The sequence below is a fragment of the Mastigoproctus giganteus genome, chromosome 10, assembly GCF_048544385.1.
Source record: "Mastigoproctus giganteus isolate SK-2022 chromosome 10, ASM4854438v1, whole genome shotgun sequence".
NCBI lineage: Eukaryota > Metazoa > Arthropoda > Arachnida > Uropygi > Thelyphonidae > Mastigoproctus > Mastigoproctus giganteus.
Window position 1 is genome coordinate 22117111 of NC_143584.1, and position 23687 is coordinate 22140797.

The window sequence follows — 23687 nt, forward strand, 5'->3', positions numbered from 1 at the left end:
AGGAATGTAGAGAATAACCCCCCCCCCCATATCCATTAAACTTTTTTAGACCCCTAAATTTAACTCTAATGTCAAGCTACTGGACCGAAGAAAATAATCAGTCCATATTTATTAAGCGGTTTAGACCTTCAAAATTTAATTTTATATCAATCCACGCAATGGTTTCCTTGCTGCCAGAGGTATGGTGTTTGAAGACAGCAGTCTTGAGTGCTCAAGGTTGAGACCGAGGGGTCTGAACACTACTGTTCTGACAGTGGGGAAGATGTCCCACATGTTTTGTAAAATTGATATCGCCTTCCCAAAGAATTATTAGTACATTGCACCAGGAGAGTTGGCTGGAAACGAAGCTTCCTATATCTAAAATAAAGGTAATCCCTGTTGTTTCATAATAAAGAATTATATGCTAATTAGTTTCACCCTAAATTTGTTTCATCTGTAAATAGATGAAACAAATTTTCTGACATTTTACAGATGAAATCTGTAAAATGTCAGAAAAAGCTCTACTAATTCTTGATAATGCATCAGGTTATCCAGATGGAAATTGAACTGCAAAGTGATAATGGCAGCACTGTAACAATGTTTGTTCCTTATAACTACATATCTCTAATGTAGCCAATGGAAAATGTGATTCAGGTGATCAAATTATAGCATTTTGTTCATATAGCAGAACAAGATATCACAATTACATTAAAAAGGATAGCTTTAAAAGATGAAATGTTTTCTCTCACTGAAGCCTGAGATTCTGCATAAACTAAACTTATTGACACCTTGTGGAAAAAATTATGGCTGAAACAAATGATTTCCCAAAAAATTTAAAAACTAGGGGCAGTGAAGAAATCATACTAGTTTTTGATCTGATAAACAAAATAAGCCAAAAAGGTGGAATAAGTTGGGAAGGGTTGCTGATTGGATTAAGAATAAAAATGAAAATGATTTTGAATTTAAGGCCAATAAAGATATTGTCTTACAAGATGAAGAAAAGGAAAATGAAGATAATTAAGCCAATCAAACACATTTGCTGAAACATGAAGATGCTGTATGATTTAACACATACTGAATAAGCTATAGGAAATGACATATCTGTTCACCAAATCCTGCTTTTCCGTTAACTCTGCAAATATACTTTATAGAAGAAACTAAGCAGAGTAAAACATGAAAAATCAGCAATTTTATTTTTATTATTAAAAAGTGAATATTATATTGTGTAATGCATTCTGAATAATAAATATATATGTAAAGTGACAATTTATGTGTATAAAATGTGTTTTCACATAATAATCCGGCTAAATCCAAACATTTTGGTAATTAGAACACACCTTTGCATTAATTTGTCTAGATCACTGCAACTGTGCTGTAATACCTATGTGATTAATCATTCAGAAAAAAAATATATACACATTTTCTGTGCATGATTATAGTCTCAAGAAAGATGATGATAATTTTGGAATAAAAACTGTTCCAATTTCCTTTTGGTTGATTTAGAAGTTTACTAAGAAGTACTCTAAGATATCCACTGTATTTTAAGAATAGCGTTAGGATTGAAAGGTTAAAGAAAAAACTGACCTTTTCCAGAGAATCCTTTTCTCCATTCATCTGTTGTAAGAAGAGAATTTGAGATACCTGACTTTAAGGAGAAGCTATACTTCAGTCTTAAGACAGTTGATATCTATAAAGAAATTAAACAAACAAAATTAAAGCAGGAATTCTCATATATAAGTATAAAAAACAAGCTGATATATTAGTATTAGCAAATGCAATGAAGCAAGCTTATATAGTATCAGCCCAAAACCACTCCTTCATCCTGCATATCCCCCTCTAGATTTGTTGAATCTTTCTTTAAATTCATTCAAATTACCCACTTCCACAACACCAGTTGTTTCTCTGGCTGAAAGCAAATTTTTGTACATTATACTGCAGCCATCCTTTTCAGCTTATGTGTGTCATCTGAGAAAGAGTAAGAATGCCACCAAAATTCAGTTTCAAATTTAAAGCTGATTTAAATGTATATGTCCAAAGGCAATCATAATAGCCTGCAGTATATATATATATATATATATGCTGAATTCCTCAGGGATTAGCATAAAGATAATACCGTATAGAACAGGGTTTCTTAACCAGGGGTCCGTGGAAGGATTTCAGGGGGTCCTTGTGCTTGGATGGGAAAAAAACAAACTCATTAATTTCCTTCACTTATGAATGTATGTAATAAATTACAATTGTATTAGCTGTATCTGTAGTCACCAACAGAAATAACAGATATTTTCATATCATATTATAGTTATTGCATATCTCAAAAAATCGCTTACGCTCATCATTACTTTGAAATTACAGCAGTTATTAGACCTGCTGCTAGATCGCATTTGATTGCAGTCCTCCTGTGGACAGACTATCGTGCGATGTAGTTGGCAAACTATCCGGCAAATCAGTGCCTAGTAGGCCACTTTTAACACGAATAGACATGCTGGCTATGAGTGTAAACCAGGTATATTCAAACACGTCCTACGGTTTAGATAACAGTTGAGGTGTGTAATTTAACCTTTTCGCTGCTATGTGCGTATATACCAGTCCAACGGTGGAGGCCCCTGCAGTGCTACAGGCGTGTCAATGCATACAGTCTTCGTATATGTCTTTCTTAGTTGCTAATATTGCATTAATTATTTTTACATTAATTATTTAACATTTGTTACAGACCAAATTTAAGTTGAAATGTCAAAGAAAAGGAAGTATGATGAAAACTATGTATTATTTGGTTTCACTTGCATTAATGAACGTGACGGGACTCAAATACCGCAGTGTTTTTTTTTTTTTTTTTTTTTTTTTGTGTGGGAAAATTCTTGCAAACGGAAGTATGAAGCCAGCAAAATTGAAAGACCATCAAGTCTATCCATGCTGAAAATGCATCTGAAGATGCTGGTTTTTTTTTTTTTTTTTTTTGTGCGAAAAAATCTCAATTCGAAAAAGCAGGGACACTTCCAAAACTTGGATTTGCCATTTCATGAAAACCTTTTCTTGAAGCATCCTATAAAGTTGCTTACCGGATTGCCAAGCAAAAGAAGCCCCACACTATTGGAGAGACTTTAGTAAAGCCATGTGCACTGGAAATGGTCGAACTGGTCTGTGGACTGGAACAGAGAAAAAAACTGGAAGCTGTTCCCTTGTCAAATGATGTAATACGTTCTAGAATAGTTGATATGTCTTTTAATATTTTGAAGCAGGTCATCGAGGAAATGGCAGCCTCGCCATTCCCCTTCAGTATGCAATTGGATGAAACTACAGACATTTCTCAATGTAGCCAGCTCCTTGTTTTTGTTCGCTATGTGCATGCTGACGACATCAAAGAAGAATTCTTATTTTGTGAGTCTTTTTCGGAAACTACAAAGGCCATCGACGTTTTCGAAATGGTAAAAAAAAAGTTTTTTTTTTTTTTTTTTTTACAAACGAAACTTTGAATGGAAAGGAAAACTTCATTCTCTTTATACTGATGGAGCTCCTGAGATGCTTGATAATACATCTGGTTTTGCTACTTTAGTGAAAAAAGAAGCTCCTCAAGTCGTCGTCACTCACTGCTTTTTACACAGACATGCACTGGCAACAAAGACTCTTCCAACAACCCTGAAAGAAGTATTGTCAACAGCCATAAAGTTATCAACTTTATATTAGCCGACCGGGCTAGCCGGGTGGGTAAAGTGCCTGCCTGGCAACCCAAAGGTCGCGGGTTCGATTCCCGCCTCGGGCTTGGATCAAAGTACTGCAACAACCTTGGGAGGTGCATTATGGCCACAGAAGCCTATGCGCCAACAACTACCAAAAAAAAAAAAAAAAAAAAATCAACTTTATCAAAAGAAGTTCTCTGAATAATCGTATTTTTAAAAGATTTTGTCAAGAAATGGGAGCAGAATATGAAGTGCTTCCTCTACCACACAGAAGTGCGCTGGCTTTCAAGAGGACAAGTCTTGAAGCGCTTGTTCGAACAAAGGGTAGAAGTTTCACTTTTTCTGGAAGAAAGAGAAAACCCACTCTTGGAATATTTTGAAAGGAAGAATTTTATCCATGGGTTGGCTTACCTGGCAGATATTTTTCGCCATATGAATGAGATAAATCTTTCCATTCAAGGTCATGAAGTCACCATTATGGATGCAACTGAAATATTACAAGCTTTCTTGGCACTAAGTTACCAGTATGGAAGAAGAGAGTAGAGGCCGACATTCTTGCAAACTTTCCACTGTTGCAGGAAGTGCTTTACCAAGATGTAGTTGAAATGCAAACTTCTCTCTCAATTTTTTTGAAAAGAGATATCTGTGAACACTTGGAAACATTACAGAACTCTTTTAAAAGTTATTTCTATCTTGATGGCATGAAAATTGAACCATGGATCCGAAATCCTTTTCTTTCTGATATAAACTGTATCGAAGATATTGACTTAACCTAAGATGAACTCATTGATCTTAGGTCAAAAAACTTACTACGATTGGAGTTTACCTCAAAAAGCCTTGGAGGATTCTGGTGTTCCCTGAGAGAAGCCTATCCTCATCTTGTAAAGTGAGCTATGGAAGCTTTTGATACCATTTGCAACAATATATCTGTGTGAATCGGGATTTTCAGCACTTGTAACAATGAAAACAAAAAATCAAAATCGATTAGATGTCCAACATGACATGCGTGTTGCCTTGTCAAATACCACAGTTTAATGTTCTTATTCAAGATAAACAACAACAGTCTTCACACTGTTGTTGTTTATCTTTAAAAAAATAAAATTTAACTTCAACTTTCCTATATTTTAAATGTATTGTATTATTATTCAATGTGTTAAGAAAGAAACACATGTATTACTGTATAATGTTTTTTTTTTTTAAATTTTGGTAACTATTTCATTAAACTGGTTTTTTTGTAATTTTATTTTATGCATTTAAAAACATTATTCTGAGAAGGGGTCCGTAGCATTCACCTGACTGGCAAAGGGGTCCGTGGAACTAAGAAGGTTAAGAACCCCTGGTATAGAAGGACTAAAGCTGAACTGGTGCTTGTCTTAGGTTTAGAACCATCAGTGTAAACCAGCACAAACTCAGCAAACTGAGCCTGGTGAACAGCAAATAGCTACCAATAAATAGAAGGTAGAGTTATTGCCTTGTTCCAATAAGACTCCACATTTATATTCTAAGGTGGGGGTAGTTGTCAAGATGACAGTGTGACAGACTACTGACAGATTTAGTTCAGTAAATACCTCCCATGTTCAGATTCCTAAGAGTCTATTACTGTGTAGTGGACAAATATATGATATATCATAAATGTATGCAAATATATCATAAATATTTACCCAGCATGGAGAAAAAGCATCACTTATTAACTTTATGCCCATATTTTGTTAACTATATATATATAGTTCCTGACCAATAAATTATGATAGGTTCAACATGTTCAGACTTAGCAATTATTACATACTTGGAAAAAAAAATTATGAACATTTAAAGACTTACCCCTTTCTTCCTGTTGATAAAACTGAGAAATGTGCGAGTTTTTTCAAATGCAGAACCTTCTAAAGAAACAGAACTGTAATAAAGATAAGAAATTCTTCCAACTTCTTAGCAATCCATTTTTAATACCATCATTAATATTATTCAAGGGGGAGGAAAAAATCAAGTAACTAGTGAGTTTATTTATAGTAAATGAAGCAAGTAGTCACAGAAAGGTTCAATAAACTAGTATAAATAAAACAATGAGAAAATCAACTGGTTATCAAAATATTTTCTATAAAAAAAAGATAAAATGAAGCATTACCATAAATATGTGAAAAACAATCACAAAGTACAATTTTTACCTATCACTACTTTTAAATTTAACTACTCAAATAAAATACAAATTTCATGTAAAACATTGACAGATTGCTGAAATATCAAAATGAATGCCATTTTCTCTTCCTGAAGTCAAACAGGCCTCCACATTACTGCTAATATTAAGCTTCAAACCATAAGGCATACCATACTATTATTGGCAAAAGGTAGTGGAATGGCTTCTGTGCTTCATATTTGGTGATCAAAGTACCTTATTGTATGATATTATCTTCAAACTGCAATGCATACTTGACTGTTGTCCACATGTCAATAGCACAGCATGGTTCCTGGCAAGAGAGTTCTAAGAGTCTTTCTTTGCTTCATCTTTGGCAACTTACTTATCTTATTATGTGATATCATTATAGAAACATTTTATCTACAGATGAACAATATCTAGAGTCTCTTAAGGTGAGTAGAGATATTCAATAGTTCTTTTGTAGCTGATACCAAAGGTACCACACTTGATAATTTTAAGGAAAGTTAGCTTTTGCAGACAAGGTAAACCTTCCACCTGGAAATGAACATCACCACAAAATGATGGTCATTTCCAGGTAGCAGTCTGTCTTTCACACTGCAAGTTTAAACACATTTGTTCAGATGTGAATGAACTAGTATGCTTCTCCAATAACACATATTGTGCTATCCTTGGGGATTACACATCTGTGGCTTAGGGTAGTTAATGGTATTTAACTCTTTGACTGCTACAAGTGTGTTAAGACAATTACAACACGTGGAAGAGCTATTACAAAACTTTTTTTTTTATGAAAGTTTTGCAATGTTAATGGTAAGGTAAGACTCCAAGTGCAAAATCTTAGACATTATAATATAGGAATTTACCTAATAGTCAATAAAGAGCATGATGAACACAGCAAGCATATGAAGAAAAGATACTTCTCTGCTTTTGAAATTAGTTATTTCGAAAATGAACTGAACATTAATAAAATTAAAACAAAATTATTATCTACTTTCCAGGACAACTCTGTGTACTTTCCACGGGATTGAAAAACATAAAACTAACCATAACTGAATCAAACTTTTTATGCGTTACTTGTGTTTGATTTCAGTCACAGAAAGGCATTCTGATTTCACTGAAGAGAGAGCTGAGTATTCAACTTCATGACTTGGGCTTATGTTCAACTTAGCAGAGAAAAACACCAATAATCCATGGTAAAGATTAGTATAAGTAAGGCCAAATGATGCAAGGAAGCAGACTTTTTCAGCATCAGCTAAAAAAATAAAACGCAATATTCATACTATTCCTATTCCCATAGGTGACTATCCAATTCTGGTATGAATTTAGTAGACTCGCTGCCTCTTCCATATTGAGAGGCAATTTATTCCATTGTTTGACAACCTGTTGCCCATAAGCAAACTTTATCAGATCCAGTCTTCTATATCCCCTGAGATTTTATAATTGTGTCTCTTGTCTCATCTAAGAGGGAAAACAGACAACAATTATTCATTCAACTGCAATTTTCTGGAACAACCTTCCTTCATACGTATTTCCTGAAAATTATAGTCTACAGAAGTTCAAGTCTAATGTCAACAAATATCTTTTTTCGTCTTCTCAACCTCCACCCCACGAATGGTACTAAGTACTATAGGTTCTAATCCCTCTCATGTTTTGGGTTTTCATAAAAAAAAAAAAAAAAGACCCACCTCATTCATTTTTATCAACCTCTTCAGCACATTATACATCTCAATCAGATCTTCTTTAGATGTATAGTTGTCAAACTTTGCAGTCCACACTTCTAAGCCATTCTTAAATTATGCATAGATTTGCCTTCATCACTAATTTGGTCACCCTTCTTTGACCCCTCTCCAGAATTTTGCCTTCTTTTAGCTACAGCCTCCAGACCCGAATACAATATTCCAAAGGCAGTCTAACTGATGTTTTCTACAATATCTTGTATAATAATATCCTTCCCCCTATTAGCATAGGTCCTATATATCACACAGTACACCATTTGCCTTCCTAGCTGCCTGTTTACACTGCATGGAAAATTTCATATCAGATTGAATTGTAACATGTGTTTTTTCATCATGATTTACTTTTAGTTCTTCTCCCCCCTAGCTTAAACAAGACTCCAAGATTTCTTTACCGCAAATGTATAGAAGCATTAAACTTCAATTGCCATGTCTGACCAGATATACAACTGATCCAAGTCTTTTTTTGAAGTAATGTGGCCGGGCTCAGATTGTTAACCACCCTTCCCACTTTCAAATCATTAGCAAACTTTAACAGCTTTCCTTAGATATGCTCATCAATATCTCTTATTTCTAACTTTTCTCCTAACTTTTAGCTAACCAGTGATCCAGCACATAATTTTACCAATAACTCTAACTTCTTCCAGTTTATGCAGGAGCCTTCCACAATGGATAATAATAAACAACTTTACTAAAGGTGAGATAAATAATGTCAAAACTGTTACCTGCCTCCCACTGTTTAATGACTACATCATAGTAATTTATCAGATTTGTCATGCATGACCCTTAATGAATCTGTATGGGATCTATTCAAGATATCATTCTTGTTGAGTTGGTCCTAAATTGCATCCTTAACTACAGATCCCCTATCTTCCCTATCACAGATGTCAAACTAATTGGCCCATAGTTAATAGTTGGCTCCAAATCTCTTTGCATCATATTGTGGATTAGAAAGGCATTAACACTTCTCCAGTACAAGGGGGGGGGGGTCTTCCCAGAATCTAATGATTCTCTCATTAAAAGTTTGGGAATGCACTCGCATGCAGCCTTTTTAATTATAATCAAATATATAAAACATCCTCCCCTGGGCCTTGCCCACTTTTAACCTCAACAGTTCTTATAGCAAATGTTTCTCTGAAATCATTAATTCACTTATTTTACAATAATCTGACCTCCTTAACATTCCCCAAAAGATTTGAATTTGCTTTCGAATGTAAATATTGTTGAAAAGTATCTGTCCAACTCAATTGCCATTTCTGCTGGGTTTTCTAGGGACCTTAGTCCATAGAACTTAGTCCATAGAAAACCCAGTAGAAATTTCACACTGCAACCAATTAGTATGTTTCCTGCATGCTTGACTTAAGGTCATTAAGGTCACTTAATACAAATATTACAGGAGTGTGTCAATCTTGACTGGGAAGACAGATATTTTTGGGCTTTCTTCTCTATGGCTAAATCAGTCAACTGCCGACAAAGGTTAGTTGACAAAAATATCCATCTCTCCTTAAACTCAGAAGAAAATAGTTCTTAAAGACAGGGGTTTTTCACCCAAATAGATTAAAAAATCATTTTCACACATATATGCATTAACCAGCAGTGAACATTTTGAAAGAACTATTTGATTTACTCTCTTCTTTTTTTGTGCTCACATATGAGAAGAAGTCCCTATCACTGTTCTTAGGCAGGTAATTTCTCATAGTCTCATACCCATCTTATCCCATCAGTGGCTTTGTTGCATATTCTCTTAAAATACTCAATCAAATCAGAATCACATGATCATTTGTAGCTGTCCCATTCTTGTTTCATTGGCTAAATCAAACTCTTAAATTCACCTGCCACCCATTTTGGCATCTTGAACACTGATACATTTATGGCTTCCCATAGAATATTTATGTCTGACATAATGCAATAGTTTCCTCCATTTAATATCCTTTAGCTGCAACCCATCACACTTAAGAAAACCTTTAGATATAATCCACTTTATAGTACGGTGGTCACTGCTTGATAATAGTACCTCCTCCCCCCACTGTCAAGCTATTGATATAGTTGAGCTCCTTAGTGAGATCCAGATCTAGAATATTAGAGCCCTTTGTACTCTAGTTTCTAAAGTTACTAATATATTTTTATAGTGTCACCTTGAAAGATGAATCTGCTATACACTTAAAAATTTGAGACAACACAAGGACAGCTGTTTCAAACTCACTGGCTGTTAATCAGATGGCCAGTGAGCTTCGAATTATACTATTACCGAACGTATGCCCGAATTGTGAACAATATATTTTGTTCACAAAATATATCGTTCTAAGTAAATAGCTAAGAAGTGTATAGATATTTATAAACACAATATCAATGTACAGGCATACCTCGATTAACGAATAGGATGCGTTCCACGAAATTACTTCGTTAAGCGAAACTTCGTTTTCAGAGGTAAAAATACTATGGCCAGAATAGGGATACGTTCCTACGTAAAGAAAATGAAAAGCTTTTTTTCGAACAAAGAAAGGTTTTATTAAATAAACAGTCAACTTACATACAAAGTGAAATCACATTTTAAAATATGAGGTTAAATTTGATTGTTTATGCTTTTTTTCTCTTTCATTTAACAATGGCCTATACGGAGTTATTGCATTTAACACTGATCGCTTAACTATAACACTTCTTCCTAAATCAGGATCATTTTCACTAAAAAAATTTAAAACGTTTTCAATGTCATTTAAGCACCTTTTTAAATCTTTGGTTGTTAACACTTTTTCGGCAGGAACTTCTTTAACTTCGCCTTCATTATCTTTGTCTTCGTTGCTAACAAGGTTTTCTAAATCTTCCCCTGAAAAACCATCATCTTCTGCATTCAATAAATTTCTAACATCCTCTTCATCGACATTTTCGAAACCTATTGATTGAGCCATCTGGATAACTTCATTTCTAATTTCTTGGATGTTATTTTCTTCTTCTAGTACAACTTCTGGCCATATTTTGCGCCAAACTCCATTTAAGCATTTCTTAGTGACTTCTTTCCAAGAACTATCAATGTTTTCAATTGCGTTTTTAATGGTGTAGTTTTTCCAAAAAGTTTTAACTGTCATTTCCTCTTTATCCTCTAGTTCAGGTAAATTGCTTAAAATTCGACGCAGATAATAAGCTTTAAATGATGCTATTACTCCCTGATCCAATGGTTGAATCAGGAAAGTTGTGTTTGCTGGAAGAAACACAACTTTGACAGGAATGCATGTGTCCAACGTGTTAAGATCAGTAGGATGTCCCGGAGCATTGTCTAACAACAAAAGAGCTTTTTCTTCAAAGTTGTTTTTTTTGACAATACCGTTTTACTCCAGGACAAAAGTGGTTAACAAACCAATCAGTAAATAACTCCTTGGTAACCCACGCTTTTCTATTTGCTTTCCATATTACAGGTAAATTCATTTTTGTTACCTTTTAACGCCTTCGGATTTTCTGAATGGTAAACTAATAACAATTTTAATTTATAATCGCCAGAGGCATTTGATCCAAAGAGTAACGTTAAACTGTCTTTGGCTGCTTTGAACCCAGCAGCTGATTTTTCTTCAATAGAAATGAAGCTTTTTGTTGGTAGCCGTTTCCGGAACAAACCGCTTTCGTCAACATTGAACACCAAATTTGGTGGAAAATTTTCACGTTCAATTATTTCCTTTAGTTTTTCTGGAAACTTATTTGCAGCTTCTCCTGTTAATTTTACACTGGCCCGTTTTTTTAAATTTCTCGAACCAACCACGAGAAGCCCTAAAGGTTTCCGTAATTTCTTCAGTTTGTTTAGATTTCAGGTGATTAAACAAAAATAATGCTTTTTCTTGAATCACAATTTGACTTAAAGGCATATGACGTTGTGACATATCATCTATCCACAAACTTAACATTTTCTCCATTTTTCTAAAATTGGATTCCTTAAGCGAGTTAATTTTGCCGCTGTAACATCTGTACAATTCTGAGCAGACTGCTTTATTTTTTCTGATTGACTTAGTATGGTTGTTAAAGTTGATTGCGCTAATCCTAAAGAATGTGCCACATCGGATTTTCTTTTGCCGCTTTCAACACGTCGTACGATATTTAGTTTAGTTTCCAAAGAAATTGCTTTTCTTTTCTTTGATTCTGACATTTTAATTAACTAAAACAAAAATATTTCTATTAAAATTTACAAAATCGACGTTATGTAATGCTACAAAGAACCTACGTCGATTATTGCAATGCGGCACACCGAAACAACGTCAATCATGTAAACAACAACTAAATTATGCGATTGACGCGAAAAACTGTTATAACAGACACGCCCGCAGCTCGGGAGCACTCGGGAATACGTAACGAGTCGCCGTCAGTCACCAATCGAATGATTGTCGGGCGTTGGTCTTAAATTGGAATATTTTTTTATGTTAAATGGGGCTTGAAATTGCCGACTTCGTTATATCGAGGCTTCGTTATCAGAGGTAACGTTAACCGAGGTATGCCTGTATATAAATAGGAGCTCAAGACTGCAGGGATATTTCAATTCACTAGTTGATATCAAAACAAATTCATACATGTTACCTGTGTTTTTACAGCACTGAACTGTCTAGAGGTTATGGGTAGGTCATTTATACACACTGGGTGATCACTGAATTATAACCACCTACCTAATAGATAACAGCTTGCATGGATAACAGCTACTATTTGCCTAGACATTTATTCCATTAAATGTCAGAGGGATCTGCAGCCATGCTGCCTGCAAGGCTTTCACAGTGTTGGAATGGATGATGGTTCTGTGTCTGCACATCTCACTTCCAGTTCTAAAAAAATCCCACAGGTGTTCAACTGGATTGAGGTCAGGCAAATTTGGATGCCAATCAACATGGGTAATATCTTCACTGTGTTCCTCAAACCACTTGTGCACGGTGCGGGCCCGATGACATGGCACATTATCATTTTGGAAGATCCTGTTTCTGTCTGAAAAAAAAAAAAAAAAAAAATGCAACATGGCAGGGTGCACGTGTCTCCTAATAGCTACCAGTAGACCTCATCAGTGAAATGTTGGTCCATGCACAACAGGGGTCCTAGTTCTTGCCGACAAAAAGTGTCCCATATTAAGCAACCACTGCCACTTACCTGAATAGTGGACACCATGCATAATGGGTCCATGAAATCATGATGCTTACACCACATACGAAGGCATCCATCGGTATGTTGCATCAGGTATTTGGACTCATTTGACCAGGCACACTTGTTTCCAGTCCTCTAGTGTCCAACTAGTGTGCTGTTGTTCACACAACATCATGCCGACCGGGCTAGCTGGATGGGTAAAGTGCCTGCCTGGCAACTCAAAGGTCGTGGGTTCGAATCCCACCTCGGGCTTGGATCAAAGTACTGCAAAAACCTTGGGAGGTGCATTATGGTCACAGAAGCCGATGCGCCAACAACTACCAAAAAAAAAAAAAAAAAAAAAAAACATCATTCACAATCAATGATGATCAGTGGTGAAGAAAGGATGTCTCTTGAGGCATCTGCTGTAGAACCCATATGTCTGAGTGTGCAGTGCACTGTCATTTACAATATTGTTCTTTTATTTCCCATACTGCACTGTGATATCATCTGGCACACAGTGACCTGCTGCTGAGCCCATACAATGCACTGCCCTCTTTGCTCACCAGGAAAATCCACTTTGCATAAATAATTCTTTACAGTTCTATCAGTGGGAGGTGGTTTGATGTGTTCGACACCATTCTTTGTACTCCTTAAACAGAATGGGCTGTGAGTAACCAACGAGATGTGCTGTTTCCAATATGGACTCACCCGACACCCAAGATCTCATAATACAATCATGCCCTTCTGAAATTCTGTGACATCTTTACTAAGTCCCATAACTGCTATTTTATCAGTTTGACTCGCATAACCAGATGCAAATTACCACTGCTCTAGCATACAAAGTTGTTTGGCTTTTTACACTGCAAGCTATGTGACATAGTCCATTATGATGGGGTGGTCATAATTCAGTGATCACTGAGTGTATGTTATTCTTTTGAAGTATGCTGTCAAATCGAACATTGCAGTTACACATCAATTCTTTCTGTCTAATGCCAGTATATCTATCTTCAGTGAGGTGTGTGTGTGTGTGTGTGTGTGTGTGTGTGTGTGTGTGTGTGCGCGCGCGCATAATACTGAATAAAAAATAAAGAATATAGTATATAAGATATATATAGAATATAGGAATGATGCATTGCATTACTTATATGAATGTTTAGTTCTTATAGCCTGAAGATTTACATGGCCTTGAAATAGCACATCTTTTGGTATCTCTCATATTGAGTAAATAATTCACAACTGGGTTGTTACATCTTACACTTGTACTCCTCTGCCTCCCCAAAGAGAGAGACATCATCTCCAAAATGGTACTGTCTAGGTGGTGGCACAGAGCTATGAAAAAGCAACTTTATTCAAGTAGGATTACTTATTTGAAGTGCAAGAGTAGGCAACTGATGAATTTCACAATATGAGATGTACAGTACAAATGCAGTTTCTTACAAACTTAGTCAGCTTCACTGCAACTTGCTACCTACACTGCACTAATTTATATATATGTGTTAATTTCTAGTAGCCTGGGGCTTTACAATTCTAAATTTATACGGTTTTCAATACATTTAAATTTCATTTTGCACTTTTAACATATTTTATGTGGCACAGACCAACACACCTGGAAGGCAATTTAACCAGAAATGAACAATTTCTGGATCTAAGAATGAAATTTCATTCTTAGATCCAGAGATTTTTTAAAAATACTGAATTTAATGCAAAACTGTAGTTTCACAAGTGTTTTGTAAAAAAAAACAAAAAAACCCACTATATCAGGAGGTGAGCAAGAGAATAGATTGAGAAAAAAAAAAAAAAAAAAAATGGAATCTTCATTATAAATCTGGCAACTACACTTTACCAAAATTGTTGTTTTATTAATTTTTTTTTTTTTGGAAGTAGTTTTTGTGGGTTAAATTGTACTGACCTGCAAGAGACTTCCTTTTTTATTTTCCCTATCATTTTATGGCAAATTATATGCTAGTTATAATAATAATTACCAAACAGAAATCCAGTTCAATTTCAGAAGTAAAAAAAAAAACAAAGGATACAGTTCAACATGTCCTGAAGATATGAAAAAGTAGGGAATTGTAGTTGTGGTGCACTCTTTGAGAAATTCTATTTGTGATGACACAAGAACAGGTCCCTGCATTACACACAATCACAAATGCTTTATTACATTAAAGAACAAATATAATTTTTAACATAACAAAATATAAACTTTATTTTAAAATTAAATAATGAGACAATATTTATATGAATGGGCATTTTATAAGTTTCCTGTTGTAATGATTTACAATTATGCCTTCCTTTTCCCTCATTACAAATTGCAGATAATATAGGCTGTAGATTACTACAGATTTGTATAACAATGAACCTTGTAATCTTTGTTAGAGTTTTTGCTTAACTTGAGCATAAAGAATTATGCATAATGAACTTTATGAAATGAAGTAATGAGTTGCTGTTTTCGTTTCATATATCCTGAAGAATCCATTTTTTAAAAGCATTTAAGTATTTACATACATTGCACTTTGCCCAATCATATTGTTATAAAACATAAAAGTACACATTTCACATTAATAAAGACTTCATTCTTTTGCCAATGGATCTGTCAATAACACTACAATCATGAATGTGGAGCATGTGACAACTGGAAGGGTGGGAATTTAAAAAAAAAAGAAAAAGAAAATGCATATTGAGAGCTTGTGGGCAAGAATTTAGTCTTTAGTAATATACAGCTATATGAATTTTGAATGTTTGGCTGCTGTCTCCACATTTTTACAAAGATTCTTCTGCTTTTAAGCAAGGGTCATATTTTAAGTTAAACAGCATTCAAAAAGTAAGACCTAGAGAAAGCCTGTGTATATATCAGTACATTACTGTTTAACAAACTTCAAGGACTTCGTTTATTATTCCTCTGTCTTCTATAAAAGGAGAGATGGCAAACTTTTGAAGGATTAGTTAAATTTGCTAGTGATCTTGAATCATTTGGAGAATTCTAGTGATGCTTTGCTCTATCAATGATGGTTTTACTTTTATAAGACGAATAAAAACAGTCTTTGATTTTTATGCTGTTCCTACATGTAGTTGAAGAATCCCATTTGTTTAAAAGCAATGGAGAACCTTAGTAGCCTTTACAGAAAACAAAACTTGAAGATAAAAAAAAAAAAAAAAAAAAGGGGAAAAATTTAGTTTGGAGCCACTAATGAGATATTCATCTTTTCATACTGATAAAAAGAACTGAACAAAACTGTAATAACTTTATGTAGAGTATGAAACAATATGTTCTTCAAGAATTTTAATCTGTTAATTGGATTTAACTTTATTTATCAGTGGTTGCCACCGTTAGAGACAAATAATAGAGATTAAATTATACTTAGGTGATGAAAAATTTCTAAATGACTATCTCTGAACTTTTGCCTATTTTTTTGGTTATGTATCCTTATCAGATCGCCAATAAATGTTTATATTTAAAGAGAATGAATTTTGTAGTGCTCTTTAAATTACACACCTCAAAATGATCTTTAGAAACTTAGTGTTTTCAACCTGTGCTGACTAAGGGATCTCAAATAAACAGTTCTGTAATAACAGTAAATTTAACTTTTGCAGGTTCAAAAAAAAAAAAAAAAAAAAAAGAGAAATACTTATTACTCTTAATATATTAATAAGGATACAGTCTTCACAAAGAACTGGAATTTATTTAGCTGCTGTTTGCTGTGTATTTTTCTGTTACTCTGTACATTACAGCTTTGTTACATAGAACAATATAAGAGCCTTTTGTTATTATAACTGGTTGTTGTTGTTGTTGTTGTTGTTTTGGTTTAGGAGCATTAGCAACTAAGGCCATATTGCTCCGGGGATATGCGGTGGTCATTCCCTGACCTTTCCACATCCTCCGTATTTGGTGGTCACGGGCTCGAACCCCGGTCTAATCAAGAAGCGTGTGCTACGCACTGCTGCTCCTGCCCACCTGGCTACGGAGGCACCTATTATAACTGGATGTAAGTTACATAGTAGTTCTGGCAAGTGCTAGGTATTTAAAAATTATTCACATGCACTGATGAAACAACTTTATTGAAGCATTCAACAACAAACACTTGTTAGTGTATTTAAAAGTTCTTCACACACACTGCTGAAACAACTTATTAAAACTTTCAACAACAAACACCTGTTTGAAACATAACTTACATTAGAAAGGAAAGACACAAGTATATACACTGTGCAGCATTACCGGCATGTAATAGTTTGCAGGAGTGCTACATGCACAACCGTTCCCATTAGGCTTCGGGGACCACACGGATAGGGCGTGTGAGTGTAGTAGAAAAATCTGAGAGCACTGCATTAAGAGAGGGTTGACGTGCATATAGAATTCTTCCTAGCAACAATCTTGTATGTATGCTCACTTCAGACTGAAATGCAGTGCGAGATGCAGTAGCAGTCGTAAGTCGATCAGTCATAAAGCGCATAGGTTGTAAGTCAACGACTACCTGTACTCATTCCAACAGCTCTACATCCTTCTTAAAATGAGGCCTCCAGACATGGATTTAATTGTATCTCATATTTTGACTACCTTCACAAAGAGTTACCATATATTGCGCTACCTAGAAAAAGTAATGCTTCACTAATAGAGAAGACTATTGTTACTTATTCTCAGTGGGCACCACCACCCAGATGGCACTGTTTCAAGGCTTGTTGGCCTATCATCAGTGGGTGGGCAGGTACCCTGGTGTTGCAATCATACCAACCCAGTTGTGAAGTTAATTCCACAATATGAGAGAAGACAGAAGGTATTCATATTGTGGAATTAACTTCACAACTGGGTTGGCATGATTGCAACACTAGGGTACCTGCCCACCCATTGATGATAGGCCAACAAACCTTAATAAGGTGCCATCTAGGTGGTGGTGCCCACTGAGAATAAGTAACAATAGTCTTCTCTATTAGTGAGGCCTTACTTATTTGAGGTAGTGCAATACATGGTAACTCATAGTGAAGGTAGTCACAACATCAGATACAATTAAATCGATGCCTTTACACTACGATTGTATTTTTTTTTAAAGAGCTATCTATGGTGTATTTACACCGATATTTTATAGTATATTTTAAGCTCATATTATGTTATGCCTTGTGCATTTATATTTTAATATGAAATTAAGGTATATGGAAGGAAACCACTAAAATAATAATTGTAAAATCCATTGAATACAACATAAGTAGATTGACTCTTATTTCAAATTAAAATGAATTAATAATTAAAACTGGGAAGAAGGGCTACTGACTTAAATCCAGAACAAAATTGGGTGGACAGCCTCTGAGAGCTTTAATATTCCTTCAAGGAAGTCTACAGTAAGAACATGGATTGGGGGGGGGGATACAAAAATTGCATTAAGAGTAACAAAATTCAACATTCAAAAAATATTATATTATAGTCTACAGCTATAGACTCAAACTCTGCCTGTGAATAATCCATTACCTGAGGAATAAAATTTGATTTATTGGCATATTTTTTCAGTCCAAGTATTTTGTTCCAAGCAGACCAAGTATTCTGACTTTCTTCATCAACTGTTAACTGGAGTCCTGGCAAGCAGATGTATTCAGAAGACTGTAAGATTGGAATGATCAAGTGGTAAATATTACATCAAAATGTTCTTCATTTATGATAATTAGAATTATTATTTTTTTAAAAAAATGAAAGTGAAACATTGATGATTCTTAAAGCATTGTGAATACATGTGACTATGTGCACAAATTATACTCATATTAGTAACATGTTATACATGGGCAACCTTGGAAGAAAAAATGTTTAACTTAACTTTGTGCATTTACACAGGTTGCTGTTACTCATCCTGCTGCACAGGATCAAAGAGACAGCAATTTTTAAAAACTCAAAAAAAAAGTGCCCCACTTATGAAATTTTTTTATTGAATTTCTTCTGTGGCCATAAATTTTAGTGTCACAAACTAGTACTAACTAGTTTCTGACACTAAAATAAATGCCCAGTTGCATTTAGTCTTACTTAAATGTTATCACGTACACCTTTTGGCATCTCTCATATTGTGGAATTATCTTCACAACTGGGTTGTCATGTTTACAATACCAGGGTGCTTACCCACTCACCAATGAAAGGCCAACAAACCTTGAAATGGTGCTATCTGGGTGGGGTGCCCACTGAGAAAGTAACAATAGTCTTTTCTATTAGTGAATTGTTACTTATTCGAGGTTGTGCAATACATGGTAACTCGTTGTGAAGGATGAGCATAATATGAAATACAGTTGAAATGATGCCCTTTATACTACTAGTATATTTTTTCCCTTTAAGAGTTATCAATGGTGTTTTTAAACCGTTATTATATAGATAATTATAACTCAAAAATATTATGCCCAGTTGCATTTAGTCATATTTAAACATTGGTCTATAATGCAACTGCCAATCTTTTCTTGAAGTATTGTTACAAAATCGAGTAAATATTGCAGAATAAGCATATATATTAGTATGTTTTCAAAAAATAAGTTGTCGTGAGCAGCACTCAATATTTTCCTTCAATATTTTATAGATCTTTATTTGGCATCAATTTTTTATAATTTCATCTGCTAATTGATTATACTAGCCAACAAAAAAAAATTTTTTTCTGCACCTCTGCAGCAAAAGTGGCAGATTCTAGAGGAAATTGATCTGTTGATTCTTAAAATGCCAAAATTATGTCTCTATCACATCTCCATTTAAAGAGATACTGAAATTTCAGTAACTTAATGCCCAATTTCAAATTAGATACAATAATACAATTTCCATTTTAAAAATGAGTCTCATTCATTTTAAAATACTAGCTTTAATCAAACATATAATGTACTATATATCTTGTATTTAATTAGAAATTCTTGACATACAAAGTTTTTCTTATTGTAAAGTTTGCTTTTCCTTTTAAGAAATCTCTCAATGGCAGTATCCCAATGACCTTGATACTGCTGTTCCATTGTGGTCTCGATGAAAGTGTTCCCCTGCTCATCATGTACATCTCTCAAACTATGAGGGGAAAAACTGAGATGGAATGAACAAAATGAATTTTCAAAGACATTCAGCAGCTCATATCTTTATAGCATTGCAATACAGTTGACACCAAAGATACATAATTATCTTTTTCTCTTCTCCCAAGAAATCCATGCACAACTGTTTTAATAGATTACCAAGCTACAAGTTCAGTATCCTATAGCTTTATTTCAAATTCATCATCTTTAAGGAGGTTCTTTATTTGAGGCTTACCATAACACTGTAATGTAAAAACCGACAGAATTCCAGTTAGGGGTATTATCGCAAATGCAATAAGATCGAGTTTACTACCTGTTTATAATAGATTGTGCTAACAGAAAAGCCCAATAAACCAGAGAGTGCAAATTGTTTTTATTGTTTTATGGTAGTGACCTCCAGAAATGTGCTTTAGAAAAATATCACAAAGGCATTCAAAATTTATTCTTATAATGGAACATAATTATGATAATGATGAAAGTGTAGCACAAATTCCATTATCAAATTGACCTTTTAGAGAGATAAATGGCCTAGTTATAAAGCGAAAATTTAAATTTTTGAGGTCTTGGAACGAATAACCCCCCCCCCCACCAAAAAAAAAAAAAACGTGTTATTGGGTTCACATTATGATATTTTCATGATACCTCCATTTATTTCTACAGGATGCAAAATATGTTTTCACGATTTTTAAGTTTGCACCGGCCCGGCAAAAACTTATGTAAAGTCGAATTTCCATAAGTCGAGTATTACTTAAGCTGGGGGGGTGGCTGTAATTTGTTATTCCAGATTTTAATCCATTCAGTTTTGTCAGTTTGTCTAATTATGGGGATGCAGTCATTATATGGTACCTGCTAGTTTATTATAAAGGCATTTGATGGGTTTTTTGCAGCTTGGTCAACCTGCTCTTTACCTGTACTTTCATAATGTCCTTAAATACGGCAGAATCTAACAAGTTGCTGTTTATCGCTAAGATGAGATAAATATGAGAGAATTTTAAGTGTGGGTAGGAGGAACGGTCTTCTCACTGCAAAGTATATACGGCACTTAAAAACTCTGTGAAGACAATACTTTTTGCAAGGTGATATGCATCAATGTGCATTAAAGCATTAGCAATATTACAAACAGTTGAGCAGTATATATACTGCATTCTACTGGGAAAAACTAAGAAATTGTATCAATTGGTAGGACTACTGCAACTCCTACTGTTTGTCTGTCTGTTTTAGAGCCATTGGTGTATAGATGCATGTAGTGGGAGTATTACATACAGTATGCAGGTGTAGCTGTCTGATATGTTGTTTTTAGATATTTTCCTATTGTGTAAGATCCATGTCACAGCTGATTTCTCACAGTGGGTGGGATAGGGAATCATCTTGGAGGATTCTACCCATGTTTATATTCCATTCTGCAAGCAACTCCTTTAGTCAGATACCAGTTGGTTTGGAAATCTTCACAGGTTTACTGGTGGAATTTGAAAGGATCATGATGCAATGTGCTATGATGGATAGAACTATTCATTTTAATACACTTTTTCTAGCAGAATTATAGATGGGAGCTCCATGTCTAACCTAGATCTTATCATGGCCAGGTATATGTGCAGCAGTGAAAAGCAATCTCAGTCCCATTTCATGGAAGATATTGCCCTTAGAATATTTAATTTCTTTAAACAGATATTTTATGTGCTCAAGAAATTTTATGTGCTTTAGCAGGTATTTTATGTGTTCAAGGAAACTTAGTTTATCATCCATGTTTAGTTCGAGAAGTCAGACACTATGTTTAAGTGGAATTACTTGGTTATCTATTTGTAATTCAGGATCAGGGAGCAACCAGCATTTTCTGTAGAAGGGTATTGCAGCTCTCTGTACTGAAATCTGATATAGGTGGCCCATGTCTTTATTTTATTTATAGCACCTTGCAATTGTCTCTCTATGGTGTGCATATTGTGTGAGTCACATGAAGTAGTGAAGTGGTCCACATATAAATATGTTTCAACAGTTTCAGAAATAAATCATATTGACTAGGACTGAGAAGATTATGTCTCAAGAGACTACATTAGATGATTGTTTATCATTCTTTCTAAGATTTTTCCAAGACAACTACTGGGGGCAATTTGGATTTGTGTAATCTATCCCAGGTTTCAAGAAAGGCCAGTACAATCGAATGTTGCCAACTGTCAGAATATGTATCTTCAATGTAGATTCTGTTATACAGGAGAAAGACTATGTAAGAATTTTCACCAAGGTGCTTTATCACTGGATAATTAATTCCAACAGCACCTGCTGCACTGTTTTGTTTTAGCTAAGGCTTTCTGTACCTCTCTAAAGGTGAAAGGTTGATTGTATGATATATGTTGAGTTGTATGAAAATCAAGTTTATAACTTTTGATTTTAGGAAGACTGTATCACATGAAGATGTGGCTGAATGTTCTGCAAAAGAATCTCCTATTGCATTTGCAATTTCTTCTGGTTCAGTTATATCTTGTCCTTTCCAGTTCATTACGACTGGAGGTGTTGGATATCTACCAGATATTTGTCTAATTTTATCCCAGTCTACTCCAGTGTTGGTGCTTCTAGTATTTTTACTGGAAAAAAGCATCAAGGAGTCTTTCTGGCATTTCCATGTGATATAATGGGCTTTAGCTCTTGCCTTTTTTTATATTATGAGATTGGTAGTGGTGAGGAGATTTCAGAATTGCTCTTTTTCTCTTTTTTTGCTGATTTCTGACATACTTAACTGTGCTTTCAACAGTGAAGTACATTATGAATTCTTGACCTAGTGTTGCATGGGAATGACCCATGCCCAGTTTTCTTTGGGAAATTTCCATTTGTTGTGCATCGTTCATCAATATTCTGAAAATGATTGGGTAGTGGTCATTGTTACATGGATCATATGAAACTGACCGATCGAGAAGTTGAAACAAGGTTGGTGAGCAGATGGTGAGGTCTATTGCTGAACTTGTTCCTGTCAGTAACAGCACATGAGTATGAGAACTTATGTTTAAGAGTGTTAGGTTTTGCTCATCTAAGAGCTTTTAAATCATCTTTCCCTTTTGTCTAGGTGAAGAGATCTCCATAAAGGGTGATACTGATTGAAATCCCCAAGAAGGTAAAATTAGAAGGCAAATGATTCACTAGGTCTTCTAATTTTTGGTATACAAGGGAACAGTTTGGTGGAAGGTAAAGTGGGACTATGGTAATTGTAATTCCTGATACGACACGTACTACAACTGCTTCTAGGGATGTTTGGGGTTGGATATATTTGGAAGGAATTCTGGGCCCAATCTAAAATCAAGGAAATTAATCCCAAAGCATTGTTTATGACCTGTACAAACCACTCGTTAAATTTATGCAGAGTGCATCCATTTGCAAGCATTTTGTTATGCGTAACCTTCTTTGGAAAACCTAAAGCTACATTTCTGAGTGCAGTCATTGTGTTTATCCGATCTTATTGTATATATTACAGTGCTTCACTGAAATATTTATTTATGGGGTTAGGTTAGTTTCTTGTAAACATATGGCAGCAGGACTGTAGGCATGAAGATCTTTAATGTCATCAATATTGCTTTGGAGACCAAGATGATCCTATTGAAGTATTGTGTAATTACTTAGGCTTAGTTCTTGTTGTTTCCAATGACTTTGTGTTATCTTTTTATACCATTCTCTTTTTGATTGGAATGAAGAGAAGATGATGATGATATGGACACTCGACAGCGAGCGTCCATGTCATCAGCTGCATGAAGCTTAAGAACAGCTTCACCTTGATCTCTGTCATCTTTGTTCATGACATTTATATTATATTGTACTTTTTCTGTTACTTTGAGAATTTTGGAGGTTTTGGCCACTTGTATTGAGAATTCAGCATTAGGTGAGATTATAATTAGTGTGTTATTTATTTGATCTGATTTTTGTTAGTTTGGAAAGGAGTATTTGTGTCCAGTCTGCTATTGAGATGCTTGGAGAAACAGAGATCAATTTGCATTTCAAATGCTTTCAATTATTTTGGTTTTTGTGCTACTATACTTGCAGCTGCACAGATTTTTGTGGTGGATAGTAGCAGAATATGCTTTT

The 23687-nt window shown here is 34.8% G+C and overlaps 1 protein-coding gene across 1 annotated transcript in view; it reads right to left on the reverse strand.

Annotated features, from left to right (window-relative positions):
- The window catches only part of LOC150078848 (mdm2-binding protein-like), a 162582-nt gene that overhangs the window by 102959 nt on the left and 35936 nt on the right, over positions 1-23687 (reverse strand). The window contains exons 6-9 of the mRNA XM_090382857.1: positions 18076-18204; positions 14654-14748; positions 5475-5547; positions 1564-1666 (exon numbers count right to left, since the gene is read on the reverse strand). Coding sequence (XP_090238983.1) covers positions 1564-1666; positions 5475-5547; positions 14654-14748; positions 18076-18204 — 400 coding nt within the window. The remainder of the gene's footprint in view (positions 1-1563; positions 1667-5474; positions 5548-14653; positions 14749-18075; positions 18205-23687) is intronic.